This window comes from Nerophis lumbriciformis, linkage group LG25 (assembly GCF_033978685.3).
Source record: "Nerophis lumbriciformis linkage group LG25, RoL_Nlum_v2.1, whole genome shotgun sequence".
Classification (NCBI taxonomy): domain Eukaryota; kingdom Metazoa; phylum Chordata; class Actinopteri; order Syngnathiformes; family Syngnathidae; genus Nerophis; species Nerophis lumbriciformis.
Window position 1 is genome coordinate 9631309 of NC_084572.2, and position 17419 is coordinate 9648727.

The window sequence follows — 17419 nt, forward strand, 5'->3', positions numbered from 1 at the left end:
CAACTTTAACACTCTTACTAATAATGCGCCACACTTTGAACCAAAACCAAACAAGAATGACAAACACATTTCGGGAGAACATCTGCACCTTAACACAACATAAACACAACAGAACAAATACCCAGAATCCCATGCAGCCCTGACTCTTCCGGGTTACATTATACACCCCTGCTGCCACCAAACCCCCCCCCCCCCCCCCCCCCCCCCCCCTCCTCCCTGTGCGTCGGTTGAGGTGGGCGGGGTTTGGTAGCGGAGGCGTACAATGTAGCCCGGAAGAGTTAGGGCTGCATGGGATTCTGGGTATTTGTTCTGTTGTGTTTATGATGTTCTCCCGAAATGTGTTTGTCATTCTTGTTTGGTGTGGGTTCACAGTGTGGCGCATTATTAGTAAGAGTGTTAAAGTTTTTTATATCGCCACCGTCAGTGTAACCTGTGTGGTTGTTGACCAAGTATGCCTTGCCCTCACTTACGTGAGCAAGAAGAAGCCCCGTACAAGGTGGGGTTAGTTCTGCACGCTGGTTGTAGTTGTCGCTAAATGCTGTACCATCACGGCACGTTCGAGAGAATAGTTGCCCTTAAATTCGTAGTCTGCCGGAAAAATCGGGAGGGTTGACAAGTATGACGCTGTCAAGCGCTATTCATATAAAACCCGCGGGCCGCACTAACATTAAATTTTCATATTAAGGTGTGGACCGCGTGTCTGAGACCCTTGGTTTATACATAGCACAAAGCAAAAAAAAACCTTAGTATGCAGTGTTATTTAATTTTAAATTTCAAAAGATTTTTGTGGTTCCCATTGTTTTCTCTAATTTGTGAAACTGGTCAAAATGGCTCTTTGACTGGTAAAGGTTGCCGACCCCTGACCTATTCAAACCATTCCAACATCAACACATTCGACTCATCCTGGACATTCAAACTATCATTTTTTTCAAGTAAAACAAAATTCTACGAATTCCCAGAATTCCCGTTTTTTTTAAACCCTTTTTCACCCTTTTTTCTGTCGACTACTCCTTCCACATTTTTCAACCCACTTCAACCGTTCCACCGTCAAAACATTCCTCTTAATCAGGACAAAACTGAAAAAAATCCCGGTTTTCCCGAAATTCCAGGAATTCTGTCATACCATTTCTCAATTAAAAATGTTACTACTTCAACATTTCTCCACCGATTTGAAAAATGCCAACACTACCCCATTTCAACTCATTCAGAACATTCACATTGTTATTAGCATTTTTCAAAAAATTCCCTTTTTTCCCCGAAATTCCCATTGCAATGATTGGAACAAAAGTTCCACAACTCCCAAATGTGTTATCCGATTAAAACCGTTCCAACTTCAAAATATTCGGCATGTTCAGGAATTGTGTGCTCTCCTTCAACAATTGTAAAAAAAAATCCCGTATTTCCTAGAATTCCCAGTTTTTCGGGACATTTTTCCCATTCAAAATGAATTGGCCATTTTTCAAACTTCCACCATTTACAAATTTTTCAACCTATTCAAACCATTCCACCTTCCAACTTATTCCACTCATTCTGGACATTCAAACTATAATTTTTTCAAGTTAAAAAAAATTCCAGGAATTCACGTTTTTTTAAACCCTTTTTCACCCTTTTTTCTGTCCACTACTCCTTTCACATTTTTCAACCCACTTCGACCGTTCCACCGTCAAATCGTTCCTCTTAATCAGGACAAAAAACGAAGTTGTTTTTTAACTGGAAAAATTCCCGCTTTTCCCGAAATTCCAGGAATTCCGTAACACCATTTCTCAATTAACAATGTTACTATTTCAACATTTCTCCACCGATTTGAAAAATTCCAACACCAACCATTTCAACTCATTCAGAACATTCACATTTTGATTATATTTTTTCAAAAAAATTCCCTTTTTTCCCTCCGAAATTCCTATTGAAATGAATGGGACAATTTTCAAAGTCCCACAACTCCCATATTTGTTATCCGATTCAAACCGTTCCAACTTCAAAATATTCAGCCTGTTCAGGAATTGTGTGCTCTCGAAGGAGAGCACACAATTCCTGGATGAAGATCCATCCCTCCATTTTCTACCGCTTGTCCCTTTTGGGGTTCAACAATTGGAAAAAAAAAAATCCCGTATTTCTTAGAATTCCCAGTTTTCAGGGACATTTTCCCCATTCAAAATTTAATTATCCATTTTTCACACTTCCACAATTTCCACATTTTTCAACCGATTCAAACCATTCCAACATCAACACATTCCACTCATCCAACTAACACTTTCCCAAGTTTCAAACCAAATTCAGTTTTTCCTGGAAATTCAAACTCTTCCACATTCCAACTATTCTTACATTCTGTCAGCATTTCACTTCAACTTCAGCATTGGAGCATTCACATGCAATTCCTTCAGGAATGACCTCATCTAGTTAATAATGAAATCCAGAGGCATCTTCATACATTATTCACCGTTAAAAGCCATGTGGCCCTCTGAGGGCAGCCATAACTGCCATGTGGCCCTCAATGAAAACCACCTTGCCTCCCTGCTGTGTATGTCATTAAGTGTGTATGTCTAGGTGTCGTTGCGCCCCCTGGTGTCCAGTTAGGCTGGCTCTCCCTCTCCCAGTCTCAGCCCATTTGGGTCAGGCTCCAAAGGACCCAGCATGTCTTTGGCTGGTGTGTCTGCCACGTACGCGTGACCTCCCTTCTGAGCCTCTGACCCGCGTCCAGCCAGCACGGAGCACGCCACTTTGTTGTTCGACTTCTACCTCGATGTACATGACCGTGTCTAGTTGTCGTGTCACAGTTGTGTGTGTGTGAAGGCGTGTAATACATCCCAAAGAGACGAAGCCCCCCTAAACACATGTCTTCATCAGGCCATAAGTGACATGGATGCTGATGGGCGCGCTGCTAAAAGGAGGCCAGGTTTAGAAAAGGTGATGTCAGAGCGCCACAATGTCAAATATGCGTGAAAGCAATTAATGAGGACTCCTCTGACACAAGAAGGGAATCTTCTTAACCCTCCCCTGAAAAAAAAAATCAGGTTTAAACTTGCCATCGGCCTCCATGCGGAAAAATGGAGGAAAATCTTTATAGACGTTTAAGCGCCTAAAGAGAAAGATCTGCCCGGACATAACGCCACCATGACACAGATATGACAATCACTTGGCTTTTCGCCTCAATTCTTTTCCCGGGTTCAAGTAGATGTCAGATTTTTGATAGCCTAACTCAGTGGTTCTCAAACTACGGCGTCAAAAGTCCAAAGTACTTTATTTTTATTTTTATTATTTATTCTTTTTAATCCGTCCTTTCTCGCCCATTCATCAATCCATTTTCTACCACTTGTTACTCTTGGGGTCTCCTAGCCGCTCAGGCAAATCATATTGTCTAAAAATGCATTTTTCCATCCAAAACATGACGTCAAGTGCACACTCTTTCACTCAATTAGTGTGCGAGGGAAGAAAATGGTGTTGGGGAAACGTGTGTCCAGACAAGAAAGATGCTCTGAATGCAGTGAGTCTGTCTTCATCGACAATTACCATATCTATGTATATATATACATATATACACACATTATATATATAATATATATATATATATATATATATATATATATATGAATAATATATATATATATATATATATGAATAATATATATATATATGAATAATATATATATATATATATATATATATATATATATGAATAATATATATATATATATATATGTATATATACATACATATATATATATATATATATATATATATATATATATACATACACATTATATACAGTTTATAATCATCTGAATTTTACTGTGAAATATGGAAAAAATGGCAGCTTAGTTGCCAGACTTTTACTGTAAAATTTACTGTTTTTTCTACAACATTTTACTGTAAATGGAAGTTGTGGCAGACAGTTTTTTTAACGTCAAATGTATAGTAATACATCCTAAAACACATTTTACAGTAAAAAAAAACCCGGCAGCTCAGTCGACAGAACTTCACCACGAAAATGTTTTTGTTTGTTTTTTTTCCAAATTTACAGTAATATGGTGTAAAAAAAACTGTACATTTTACTGTAAAATCTATTTTTACAGTCTACAGTTGGATAGAAAACTTAAAAGGTATTCAAGCCTTTACATTTATTTTGTCAAAAAAATATTTGGGAAGTAAAATAATTCAATATTTGTTGCAGTAATGAAAAAAATAAAGTTTAAACTATTTTACTGTAAAATTTACTGTGTTTTTTCTACAACATTTTACTGTAAATGGAAGTTGTGGCAGCCAGTTTTTTTAAATGTAAAATTTATAGTAATACATCTTAAAACACAGATTTTACAGTAAAAAAAAAAAACCGGCAGCTCAGTCGACAGAACTTCACCACGAAAATGTTTTTTTTTTTTTTTTTTCCAATTTACAGTAATATGGTGTAAAAGAAACCTGTACATTTTACTGTAAAATTTAATTTTTACAGTCTACAGTTAGATAGAAAACTTAAAAGGTATTCTAGCCTTTACATTTATTTTGTCAAAAAAATATTTGGGAAGTAAAATAATTCAATATTTGTTGCAATAATGAAAAAAATAATGTTTAAACTATTTTACTGTAAAATTTACTGTGTTTTTTCTACAACATTTTACTGTAAATGGAAGTTGTGGCAGCCAGTTTTTTTAATGTAAAATTTATAGTAATACATCTTAAAACACAGATTTTACAGTAAAAAAAAAACCCGGCAGCTCAGTTGACAGAACTTCACCACGAAAATGTTTTTTTTCCAATTTACAGTAATATGGTGTAAAAGAAACCTGTACATTTTACTGTAAAATTTAATTTTTACAGTCTACAGTTAGATAGAAAACTTAAAAGGTATTCTAGCCTTTACATTTATTTTGTCAAAAAAATATTTGGGAAGTAAAATAATTCAATATTTGTTGCAATAATGAAAAAAATAATGTTTAAACTATTTTACTGTAAAATTTACTGTTTTTTCTACAACATTTTACTGTAAATGGAAGTTGTGGCAGCCAGTTTTTTTAATGTAAAATTTATAGTAATACATCTTAAAACACAGATTTAACAGTAAAAAAAAAAACCCGGCAGCTCAGTTGACAGAACTTCACCACGAAAATGTTTTTTTTTTTTTTTTTTTTCCAATTTACAGTAATATGGTGTTAAAAAAAACTGTACATTTTACTGTAAAATTTAATTTTTACAGTCTACAGTTGGATAGAAAACTTAAAAGGTATTCAAGCCTTTACATTTATTTTGTCAAAAAAATATTTGGGAAGTAAGATAATTCAATATTTGTTGCAATAATGGACAAAATAAAGTTTAAACTATTTGCAATTTCACGCAGTACGTACATTTATACATTTTAAAGTACTTTATTGACGCATGTTATTTCCAGGTGTTCGCGGGCCACATTGAATGACGTGGCGGGCCTTGAGATTGACACCTGTGATTTATGCAATAGAATCCATTAAAAAAACAAAAAAATACATGTGTGCTTGTCTCACATAAAGAAAATAGGCAAAATTCCCAAAATAATGCAGTTCCCCTTTATGGATGAGTGGACATCTCATTTTATCTTGAGGAACATTTTTTTTATAATTAAAAGAAAAAAAACGGATGCAAAAAGTATTCCCTACCTACAGCTATAATAATAACAATGTTTTTTTTTAAAGGAATGAAAGAAAATCTGCCTTTTATCACAGCTGACACATGCTGGGCATTGGATGAGCGTACAGTGCTGTCTATGTAAATAAATATGTTATTATTATCTTATTCTTTATTATAAATTAGTAGTATTACTTCTTCAATTGTGCTTTAATGTTATAGAGCAACTCATAGCGATTGTTAATCCAAATAAACAGAACAAGGTTTTAAAATCAATTGTTTATACAAGTGGTGCAGTGTGACCACCAGGCCGCTGGATGGCAGTAAACAACAAGACTCTGCTTGGGGTCGCAGTATTGTACTTCCGGTCCGGCGGGCAGCGCGTGTTTGTGTGCGCTTGCGAACGCTTTTGTGACGACAAGCTCGTAATCAATATAACTTCTCATCTCCGACTGGGATTAAGAGGCAATGGTGAGTGCGGTCTGTTGAAGTTTAAAGACACTTTCGTGTCTGCGGTGCACGTTTCGTCGCTGCCGTTTTATAAACGTGTGGAGTTGAAGCCAGTTAGCATTAGCCGCGTTAGCATCTTTATATTGAATGAATGGACGCCTCGCAGCCACTTTTCTCATTGTTTACTTATTTAATTATGTTTTGTTATCAAACTTAGTCATAAGCTCTTTGTTAAGCGTTAAATATCAGGCTGAAATGTTACGTAGTGTGGTCTGCACCAGAGGTGGGTAGAGTAGCCAGAAATGGTACTCAAGTAAGTGTACTGTTACTTTAGAGATTTATTACTCAAGTAAAAGTAAGGAGTAGTCACCCAAATATTTACTTGAGTAAAAGTAAAAAGTATGTTGTGAAAAAACTACTCAAGTACTGAGTAACTGATGAGTAACCTGTTCGTATAATGATGACGGCAACAAATAATGCACAAAGACATAATAATAGCAATGAGCAAATTCAGAGCCAGGAATATCTCTTAAGCAACTAAAACAATAATATATAAAAAATAATAATACATTAACATAAAAAAAATGAAGGCAAATTGAGCCACAATAACTTAACAGCACCATAAGCTCAGTAGGCAGAGATTACAAAGGAAAATAACAAGTTAGCCTTTACGCAAACCATAAACTGATAGGTGTGGGCTGCACCTGGGAACACACTGTGCACTTCTGATTGGTGTTTCTATGCATGTGTGTGTGTGTGTCTCTGTCTGTCTCTCTATAAGGCTGCAGTGCGTTAATAAATGTCCCCACACGATGTACATTTGACAGTGATTCATAGCAGGGAAGCTAACATCAGCCTACAGCAGGGGTCGGCAACCTTTACCAGTCAAAGAGCCATTTTGACCAATTTCACAAATTATAGAAAACAATGGGAGCCGCAAACATTTTTGGAAATTTTAAATTAAATAACACTGCATACAAAGTTTTTTTTTTGCTTTGTGCTATGTATAACCAGAGGTCTCAGATACGCTGCCCACACCTTTATGTGGAATTTGAAAGCTGGTGCGGCACGCAGGTTTTGAATGAATGGCGCTTGACAGTGTTATGCGTGCCGTGATGGTACAGCATATAGCACCCACTATAGTCAGCGTGCCTGCTCAGCCACACGTTGTATGGGGCTTCCGCTTGCTCACGTAGGTAACAGCAAGGCATACTTGCTCAACAACCACACAGGTCACACTGACGGTGGCGGTATAAAAAAAAACAACTTTAACACTCTTACTAATAATGCGCCACACTGTGAACCCACACCAAACAAGAATGACAAACAAATTTCGGGAGAACATCTGCACAGTAACACAACATAAACACAACAGGACAAATACCCAGAATCCCTTATTATAGCCGTAAGGGTGAAAATCGGTGAATATTAATCCCGGGTATTTTCTGCGAGAGGCACTGAAATCCGGAAGTCTCACGGGAAAATTGGGGGGTTCAGCAAGTAAGCTGCTGAGCCGCATCAGAGTGATCAAAGAGCCGCATGCGGCTCCGGAGCCGCGGGTTGCCGACCCCTGGCCTACAGTGACAGCCAAAATATCTACGAACGTTACTTACCGCCATGTGCTTCCTCAAAATTGACGTTGAGTTCATGTAAGCTTAAGCTTGTTTATCATGTGACCGCCTGGCTCTGTTTGATTGGTGAAACGGAGTCAAACGTCACCTGTGACTGTATTTGATTGGTGAAACGCAGGCATGCGATAGATCCTACTTTGAAGGTCTGTCTGACAAACCAAAACAAACAAAGCGTGCATTAACAGATGGATAAAAATCAGTAGCGAGCTGAATGTAGATAAATGGAGTGGAGTAAAAGTAGCGTTTATTCTCTATAAATATATATATATATATATATATATATATGTTGCATTAAAACTACTCTTAGAAGTACAATTTATCCCAAAAGTTACTCAAGTCGATGTAACGGAGTAAATGTAGCGCGTTACTACCCACCTCTGGTCTGCACTACTGATAGTGATATCAGTACAAGATGAAATGGTACCATTAGTGATGATACCGACTGATGTGATACCATTAGTGATGATTTGTAACTCTCATGGCTTCACATTAATGCCTTCTTTTTTTATTTTATTTGAAGAGTTTACCACTGAACCCAAAGCCATTCCTGAACGGTCTGACCGGCAAGCCGGTGATGGTGAAGCTGAAGTGGGGCATGGAGTACAAAGGCTACCTGGTGTCCGTGGATGGTTACATGAACATGCAGGTAAGTCTTTAAGAATGACACCGTTGCTTCAGTTTCATCCGCCTCCTGCTAGGGATGATGTTCGCTAAGAAATTATCGACGTCGATGCCATTATTTGGTAAAACAACTTGCACTGAGCCTAGTCTATAAAGTCCGCCACACCTCCTTGATACCGAAGTACATGTCAAACTACTTTCATAACGTAAATGACCGCCATAACCACAACACCAGGGGGAGCTCCACTAACCACGTTAAACCCAGATTCCGATCTAACAAAGGTCTTAACTCATTCTCTTTCTATGCCACATCAATATGGAATGCGCTCCCAACATGTGTAAAAGAAAGTGCATCTCTATCCTCCTTCAAAACCGCACTAAAAGAACCCTAAACTAACACCCTCCCCCTTCCACATCCCTCCTCCCCGGATTGTAAATAATCAAATGTAGATACTTGTTCTTATGCTTTCTGATCTCTCTCTCTATGTCCACTACTTGCTGTACATATCCTACCAAGTCAGACCTACACTGTTTCAATGTCCATTTCTCTGATAATGCAATTGTTGATGACTGAAGTGCTGATATCAACCAAACCTAACCCCTCCACTCCACATCCCACACTCTGGATTGTAAATAATGTAAATAATTCAATGTATATACTCTAATGATGAACTATCATTCATGATTAATCATGAATCGATTTAAGTGGAATCCGACTTAAACAAGTTGAAAAACTTATTGGGGTGTTACCATTTAGTGGTCAATTGTACGGAATATGTACTGTACTGTGCAATCTACTAATAAAAGTTTCAATCAATCAAATTATCGAATCCTCTTATCGAACCGATTCCTTATGGAATCCAGATAGGTTGTTGTGTGTGTGTGCACTGAGTTCCAAAAGCCGTAGATGTTACGTGACTGGGCCGGCACGCTGTTTATATGGAGGAAAGGCGGACGTGACTGAGGACAGCATGCGGACGTAAAAAAGGTGAAGGTTTCAGGTGAGAGAGGACGCTAAAGGCATATAGTGCTGCTATGTGCATTGTAATTAGGGCTGGGCGATATATCAAATATACTCGATATAGGTTTGTCTCTGTGCGATATAGAAAATGATTATATCGTAGGGGTGTAACGGTACACAAAAATTTCGGTTTGGTACAGATCATGGTTCGGTTCATTTTCGGTACACTAAGAAAACAACAAAATATAAATTTTTGGGTTGTATACCAAATTTGCAAAATCTTCCACCAACAATATTTTTCTTAGTGGAATATTTGATGTGAAGTAATCGAAACCTTGGATAGGTCAATAATTCATAATAACATTGATGATTTTGATTCAATATTATGTTTTGAGCAATGACAGTTTGAAAGAAAAAAAACAGCTTTGTTTTATTAGTCAACATTGCAACTTTTTCTAAATTACATTTAACCTTTAAGCTTTTTTATTTCGTTTTTGTTTATTTTAATAGTATTTTTAGAATGTGCCGTCACCGTGGGCCTTTAAAACATTAGCTGTGGGCCGCAAATGGCCTCTGAGGCACACTTTTGACACTCCTGCTATAGATAATAAAAAATTAAATGTGATAAATCTATGGATAAAGAGCATGGCGACGCATGCGCGTTTATCATAACTCTCTCTCTCTGCCCCTCCCTCACCAATGCTGCTGCACGCACAATTTGTTTTGTTTTTAACCCCTTCTTAACCCTGAACGTACGTTGAAAATACACGCAACTCTAACTCAAAATGCCGGACATTTGAGGCATTTAAGAAACTCCGCCGTGACAGCTCCACAAAGGAGGACGTATGGTCAGTCTATCGTAGCCCGTTAACTGCTAGCATGCTGTGTGTTGTGCCTCGGTGTGCATTGTTTACACAACGTGCGTTGCGCTACTTAATAAATCCGTGTGGAAACTCGTTCGGTACACCTCCGAACCGGACCGACACCCCCGTACCAAAACGGTTCAATACAAATACACGTACCGTTACACCCCTACTATATGGTGATATTAGAGTATACGTTCTCACGCAGTTGCTTTTAGCTGTGGGCATTACACTACAGGCTCTTCTCACTCTTTCTTGTCGCTCTTTCTCACAGAGACATAAAACAAGCGCACCTTTTTACATACGTCACATACTGTCGCGCGTGCAACGTCATACGACCTCGCGGCGCAGAGGGGTAGCAGCATGGGTAACGTTAGCTGTGATGCTAATGGAGTGGTGCGAGTGCTAATATGAGAGAAAGAAGGTGCGAATCTGGTAACAAATGAAGGAAGAATTAATTCCCAAGAAAAACAGCAGTGGGTCCATCGTCTGGCGGTGGTTTGGCTTCAAGCGGGAATATGTCGAACAGACAACCGTAATATGTCAAGTATGCGGCAAAAGTGTTGCTACAAAAAGTAGCATTACTGCTAATTTGTAGCATCATTTGAAAAGTCACCCGCTAAAGAATTAAGAGTGCTTGAAACTCTGCATGTCAACATCTCCACCCACAAAATGCCCAAGCAACCATTTCCACATCAACACCGTATGAAAACAATAGTCAACAACGCAAGGAGATAACGTCCGCAGGAACCTACCACATAGCGAAGGACCTACACTATTTGATTTCCTATTATGCAGCTCATTTTTATTTGACACTTATTGAAATATCTTGTGTGACATCATGCACAAAAGTGCACTTTATTTGTTTTAAAACATTGTAGTGGTGTTCTGTACAAAAAGTGCACTTTAATTTAGTGTTGTTTTGATAAGTCATCTTAGTGACATCATGCACAAAAGTGCACTAATAGCTTGTTTTAAAATGTCTCTGACAATCTTGCACTTTCTGTTCTGGAAATGACATGAATGTTTGTGCCATTGCTTAATAACTGTTTAATAAATACACTTTTAGTTGTGATTTCCCTCTCTGCATGAAAGTTTAAAAGTAGCATATATTAATGCAGTATAAAGAAGAATGTTTTAATGTAGACACTGCTGTGATTATATGCATCAAGTGTTCATTCAAGGCTAAGGCAAAATATCCACATATATATGGTGTATCGTCACATGGCCTAAAAATATGGAGATATTAATAAAAGGCCATATCGCCCAGCCCTAGTTGTAAATAAAAAAAATTGGACGAGGTGCCGCTCACTTTGGACATCCCGGTGAAGCACAGTGTGGAGAAGAAGGGGACCAGCCCAGTAGAGAATCCATACGCACAACGGGGCGAGAGAAGTCGGCTATTGCTTATTCCGAGGAGCCCCACGGCAACGAGACTGACTTTGAAAATGAGGAGAGGGAATCTGGCGTGTTTGACGGAGAACTAGCCCAGCTGTTCATTTCGGACACAGATGAGGACTTTGATGGATTTGTGGATGAGGATTGATCAAAAAATAATGTGAGTACGGTACATTGATAAATACTGCAATAAAGTACAACCCAACTCAGCTTTGCTCCTGCTGCCTTTTTAAAACAGCGTCAGAAATAGCACCCGTAACTGACGCGGCGGCGCCTTTTAATACGGCGCGCCCTATGGTCGCGAAAATACGGTATAGTGGCTCCAACAACGGAAACCGGTTCTCAAAAAAGGGATTCGAATCCATGGAATCGGTTCTTTTCTTATCGAAGCATCGGGAGAACCGGTTTTCCAACGTCATCCCTACCTCCTGCTGTCATGAACTGTGTTTAATCCGTAGTATTTCAACGTACCTTTTTGTTATGTTTTTGTGCAGCTGGCCAACACAGAAGAGTATGTGGATGGAGCTTTAGCCGGCCATCTTGGCGAGGTCCTTATCAGGTATGAAATGTTCTGATCCCAGCCTAAATAAACACACATCAGGATCGGACGTTACAAATAACAAAACATATTTTTCTTAAAGGGGGTACTTCACTTTTTTTTTTTAAGTTTGTCTATTATTTACAATCATTATGTGAGACAAACCCACGTTTTCTTTTGTATGCATTTGAAGTCGTAAATAAAGGCTAGCAAAAGGCAGCTTACAAAAGAGCCAATTGGAGTTGCTCTATTCCGCCTATAAAGTGCTTTAAGAACATCCAGCGAGAGTTTCTAGGCTGTTCTAGTTTTTATTTTTATTATCTTTTTAATTGTTTAATACAGTGTAGCACTTTGAGGTTGTTTGCTCTATGTAAAGTGCTTTTACAAATAAAATCTATTATTATTATTTTATATACCCGCTGTAAGTATATATATTTATACTGCAGGCCAAAGTGGCCCAAATTTGATTTTTTTCTAAATCTGATTTGAAAAGTTGAAGTTAACGTACCACTTATAGTCACACAGTGGTGAAATTAACCTCTGCATTTGACCCATCCCCTTGTTCCACCCCCTGGGAGGTGAGCGGAGCAGCAGCGGTGGCCGCGCTCGGGAATCATTTCGGTGATTTAACCCCCAATTCCAACCCTTGATGCTGAGTGCCAAGCAGGGAGGTCATTTTTATAGTCTTTGGTATGACTCGGCCGGGGTTTGAACTCACGACCTACCCATCTCAGGGCGGACACTCTAACCAGTAGGCCACTGAGCAGGTTATACTACATGTAACATGTGATCTGTATCAGTATAAACATGCTCAGGCCACATTTTTATGTGAAAATAAAAGTTATATAAGTGTTTAGAGCCAAGGATGTCGTGGTCTGTGAAGCCCTTTGAGGCCCTTGTGATTAGGGGCTATACAAATAAACTTTGATTGATCATGTATGAATGAATACAATTTGGGAGGGTTAAGTAGAAAAACATCAGCGTGGATTTATGTTGGCTTTATTTTTCAACGTACTTATGTTAACTTACACAATGTACCTAACATGTAAGCAGATACGGGACAGTGTACACGTCAATTCCGGTACTTCATTATAGTGTATATATATATATATATATATATATATATATATATATATATACACACACGTGTGTATAATACTGTATATTACATATATCCTATTATTTGCGCACTATTGACAAGTGATGCACTGAAAATTCGGCTGCCGAAAAAACGCTTTGCTCACCAAAACTGGATGTCGTGGTGACATCTTTCCCCCTGCACACAAATTACGTGTACTCGCCCAAAGCTGACGCAAAAGTCACATTTGAAAAGATCGGATTGGGCCTGAATCTGATGCAAAAATACAGTACCGGTATATAGATTTGAAGCACTTGGAAGTGTTTAAACTAACTAATATCTGATCTGTGTCACTTGAGGCTAAAAACCCTGATTTGATGTGCAGTATAAACAGGACTTATGTAATGTAGTAACAGGCACATTCATAATAACATGTAATATTTACCTTTTTTGCTCATTTTTAGCATGCATTTCACAGACGTATCGCAATGTTTGCTCTTGCCTTCAACAACAACAACACTAATAGAGACTTCACAAAAGCCAATGACGATTACTTTGAGACAAACGATGAACCAGAACCTTATATTTTTTAACCTGAATATAAGGAGGATGAGCTAAAAGTTTTAGAAGCCGTGTGCTAAACAGATCTAGCTTTAGTGTAACACTAAGTATCATGCAGCAGTGTTGCTGAACAAGAAATACAAACGACGAACATAATAAAACAATCACTTACTGTACAATGCTTGCTGTCACTGGTATGCCAACTGATGGGGGGGAAAGGTGCTGCAAACGAGCGTTTATTTTTGTGTCTCTCCATCTGCGGGTCTAAATTTCAAATCAAATTTGACCAACTCCTCGGTTTATAGCCACATCTTTCTACTATCCAGGTGAAAAGCATGATTTATAATCTAGAATGACCTTTCGCTAACTGAGGCGATGTATGTCAATATAGAAGCATAAGCTAGTTCGCTCTCTGTAATCATGGCGCTGCTAAAAATAGATTGTCCTTGTCAGCGCTTACAATAACAATAATGCTAATACTCGGTTAGTATTCATGTGATAGAGTAGGTTACTCTGGATGCGGAATGCTGGTCTGATATCTTCTTAGGACAAGGAGAGGTCAGAGAGTAGGCCACAGAGAGGCTTTCAGGCCCTCTTTAATGGTGAAGTTGGACAAGTGTGGTATAGGTGTGTGTGTGGTCTGATGGGAACACATACAAAGAATGATTAGAATACATTTAGGCAATATAATATAACAGGATATGTATAATGTTATATATAATATAATATACTCTACAACAAATATACAAGCAAATGTACATGTACTATTAAAGGGGAACATTATCACAATTTCAGAATGGTTAAAACCATTAAAAATCAGTTCCTAGTGGCTTATTTTATTTTTCGAAGTTTTTTTCAAAATTTTACCCATCACGCAATATCCCTAAAAAAAGCTTCAAAGTGCCTGATTTTAACCATCGTTATATACAACCGTCCATTTTCTTGTGACGTCACATAGTGAAGCCAACACAAACAAACATGGCGCATAGAACAGCAAGCTATAACGACATTAGCTCGGATTCAGACTCGGATTTCAGCGGCTTAAGCGATTCAACAGATTACGCATGTATTGAAACGGATGGTTGTAGTGTGGAGGCAGGTAGCGAAAACGAAATTGAAGAAGAAACTGAAGCTATTAAACCATATCGGTTTGAACCGTATGCAAGCGAAACCGACGAAAACGACACGACAGCCAGCGACACGGGAGAAAGCGAGGACGAATTCGGCGATCGCCTTCTAACCAACGATTGGTATGTGTTTGTTTGGCATTAAAGGAAACTAACAACTATGAACTAGGTTTACAGCATATGAAATACATTTGGCAACAACATGCACTTTGAGAGTGCAGACAGCCCAATTTTCATCAATTAATATATTCTGTAGACATACCCTCATCCGCACTCTTTTCCTGAAAGCTGATCTGTCCAGTTTTGGAGTTGATGTCAGCAGGCCAGGGAAGCTAGGGTGGATATTCTTCTCTTGATCATCTTCGGTGGCATAAGGGACGGTGTGAGCCAAGACATCCAGGGGGTTTAGCTCGCTCGTCTGCGGGAACAAACTGCCGCCATTCCTTGCCGTGCTACCGAGGGCCTTTGTCCCTGAATTGCTCACACACTCCGGCAGATTCAATGGGGGTCTGGCGGCAGATTTCTTTGACTTTATCGTTGGAAATGCATCTGCTTTGAGTGTCGCAGGATATCCACACATTCTTGCCATCTCTGTCGTAGCATAGCTTTCGTGGGTAAAGTGTGCGGAACAAACGTCCAATTTCTTGCCACTTTGGCATCTTTGGGCCACTGGTGCAACTTGAATCCGTCCCTGTTCGTGTTGTTACACCCTCCGACAACACACCGACGAGGCATGATGTCTCCAAGGTACGGAAAACAGTCGAAAAAACGGAAAATAACAGAGCTGATTTGACTCGGTGTTTGAGAAAATGGCGGGTTGCTTCCCGATGTGACGTCATTGCTCCGAGAGCGAATATTAGAAAAGCGTTTAATTGGCCAAAATTCACCCATTTAGAGTTCGGAAATCAGTTAAAAAAATATATGGTCTTTTTTCTGCAACATTAAGGTATATATTGATGCTTACATAGGTCTGGTGATAATGTTCCCCTTTAAAGCAGTCCATTAGAGATGAATGGAGAAAAAACACTGTTGATTTAGACAGTGCTTTAAACGTGGTCTGTGTCACCCTCTAGTGGTAGAATAGGGTAACTACTGTGTGACAAGAAGTATTAACAGGGCGAAAGTTGAGCGGGCGAATTATATCGTCAAGCAGAAACATTGTTGCAAACAAACACTCGGTTAAGGCTACATCCAACACATTATAGGCATTTTCACATTAATAACCGTGCTATATTCAACGTATACTTACATTTTAGTCAAGAACGCTCACAATGTTGTTTACACAATCACCCAAGAGCCCATATTACATATTATAGCCCATAATAAACTCTACCAACAGGAAATGACGTCTCAGACTAGATCGCCAAATTAAGAGCACAGGAAATCTAACATCTCAAAACTGCGTCAGAATAAGATAAGACAAACACTTTCTGACAATTCAGGTCACGACATCTAAATGGAGTTTTGTTGATTTTAGTTTTTTTTTTAAGAGGGAAAACGTGTTTTGTCTTACATAAAGATTGTCAACAAGGAGAAAAATCCCCCAAAAAGTGTGGTTCCCCCAATAACACTTTCTCTCCTTCCCACAGGTGTAATAATGTCTTGTACATCCGAGGCGTAGAAGAGGAGGAGGAAGACGGTGAAATGAGAGAGTAATTCCACAGACGATCGTAGTCCAGTTTAAAGTGTGCTTGTGTTTTCACCATGTGAAACCAAATGTGTGCGATCCTGATTTGTTTAGTTATTTTTTTCTTTTTTGTACCGAGAGACCAACTCTTTGTTGTGATACAGGCACAATAAAATGATTATTGTACTCTTTCTTAAACCGGACAGCTGTGCTTATTTCTAAAGTAGGGTTGTACGGTATACCGGTACTAGTATAGTTCCGCCGTACTAATTAATCAAAAACGGTACTATACTCTGTTTGAAAAGTACCGGTTTGCCATATTATTTTCTTTACAGGCGCGTGGTGACATTGCTGGTTTTACGAGCAGAGGAGCATGTTGGGCAGCGCACACACACAGAGTACTTACAAGCAGACACAGTGTGTAGACAGAAAAGGGAGAATGGACGCATTTTGGTGTAAAAAGTAAAGATAAAGGTGAAGTTATAACACTGAAACACCCTCAGGAAGAGCTGCTTTAAGGCATGGCTAACATCCATCCGCAGTCGGCAGTGTTTTAGCTACTTCTAAATCACTAATCCTTGTCTCCATGGCGACAAAGTACTTTTCTTACAAGTACCATTATCACTGGAGGACGAGGAATAGCTAAACATGCTTCACTACACACCGTAGGAGGATACAATAGCTCACTGGCGTCACAATGTAAACAAACGCCATGGGTGGATCTACACCTGACATCCACTGTAATGATACCAAGTACAGGAGCGTATCTAGTCGATACTACTATGATTACATCGATATTTTTTTCGTTTAAAAAAATATATATATATTATGTTTATAAACCCAGTAAATATGTCCCTGAACACATGAGGACTTTGAATATGACCAATGTATGATCCTGTAACTACTTGGTATCAGATTAATTCCAAAACTAATGTCAAGTAACAAAGAAGAGAAGAATAAGTGATTACATTTGAA

At 38.6% G+C, this 17419-nt stretch overlaps 2 protein-coding genes across 3 annotated transcripts in view; one reads left to right on the forward strand and one right to left on the reverse strand.

Moving 5' to 3' along the window:
• ntn4 (netrin 4) overlaps positions 1-17419 on the reverse strand; it is a 101627-nt gene that overhangs the window by 78390 nt on the left and 5818 nt on the right. For both annotated transcript variants that reach the window (XM_061983664.2, XM_061983662.2), the window contains exon 2: positions 11985-12095. The gene's annotated coding sequence lies outside the window, so the exon portion shown is untranslated. The remainder of the gene's footprint in view (positions 1-11984; positions 12096-17419) is intronic.
• Positions 5917-16642, forward strand: snrpf (small nuclear ribonucleoprotein polypeptide F). The gene is made up of 4 exons (XM_061983668.1): positions 5917-6060; positions 8191-8316; positions 12008-12072; positions 16407-16642. Exons 1-4 carry the CDS (start codon positions 6058-6060, stop codon positions 16471-16473), a joined length of 261 nt encoding a protein of 86 aa, XP_061839652.1. The 5' UTR covers positions 5917-6057; the 3' UTR covers positions 16474-16642.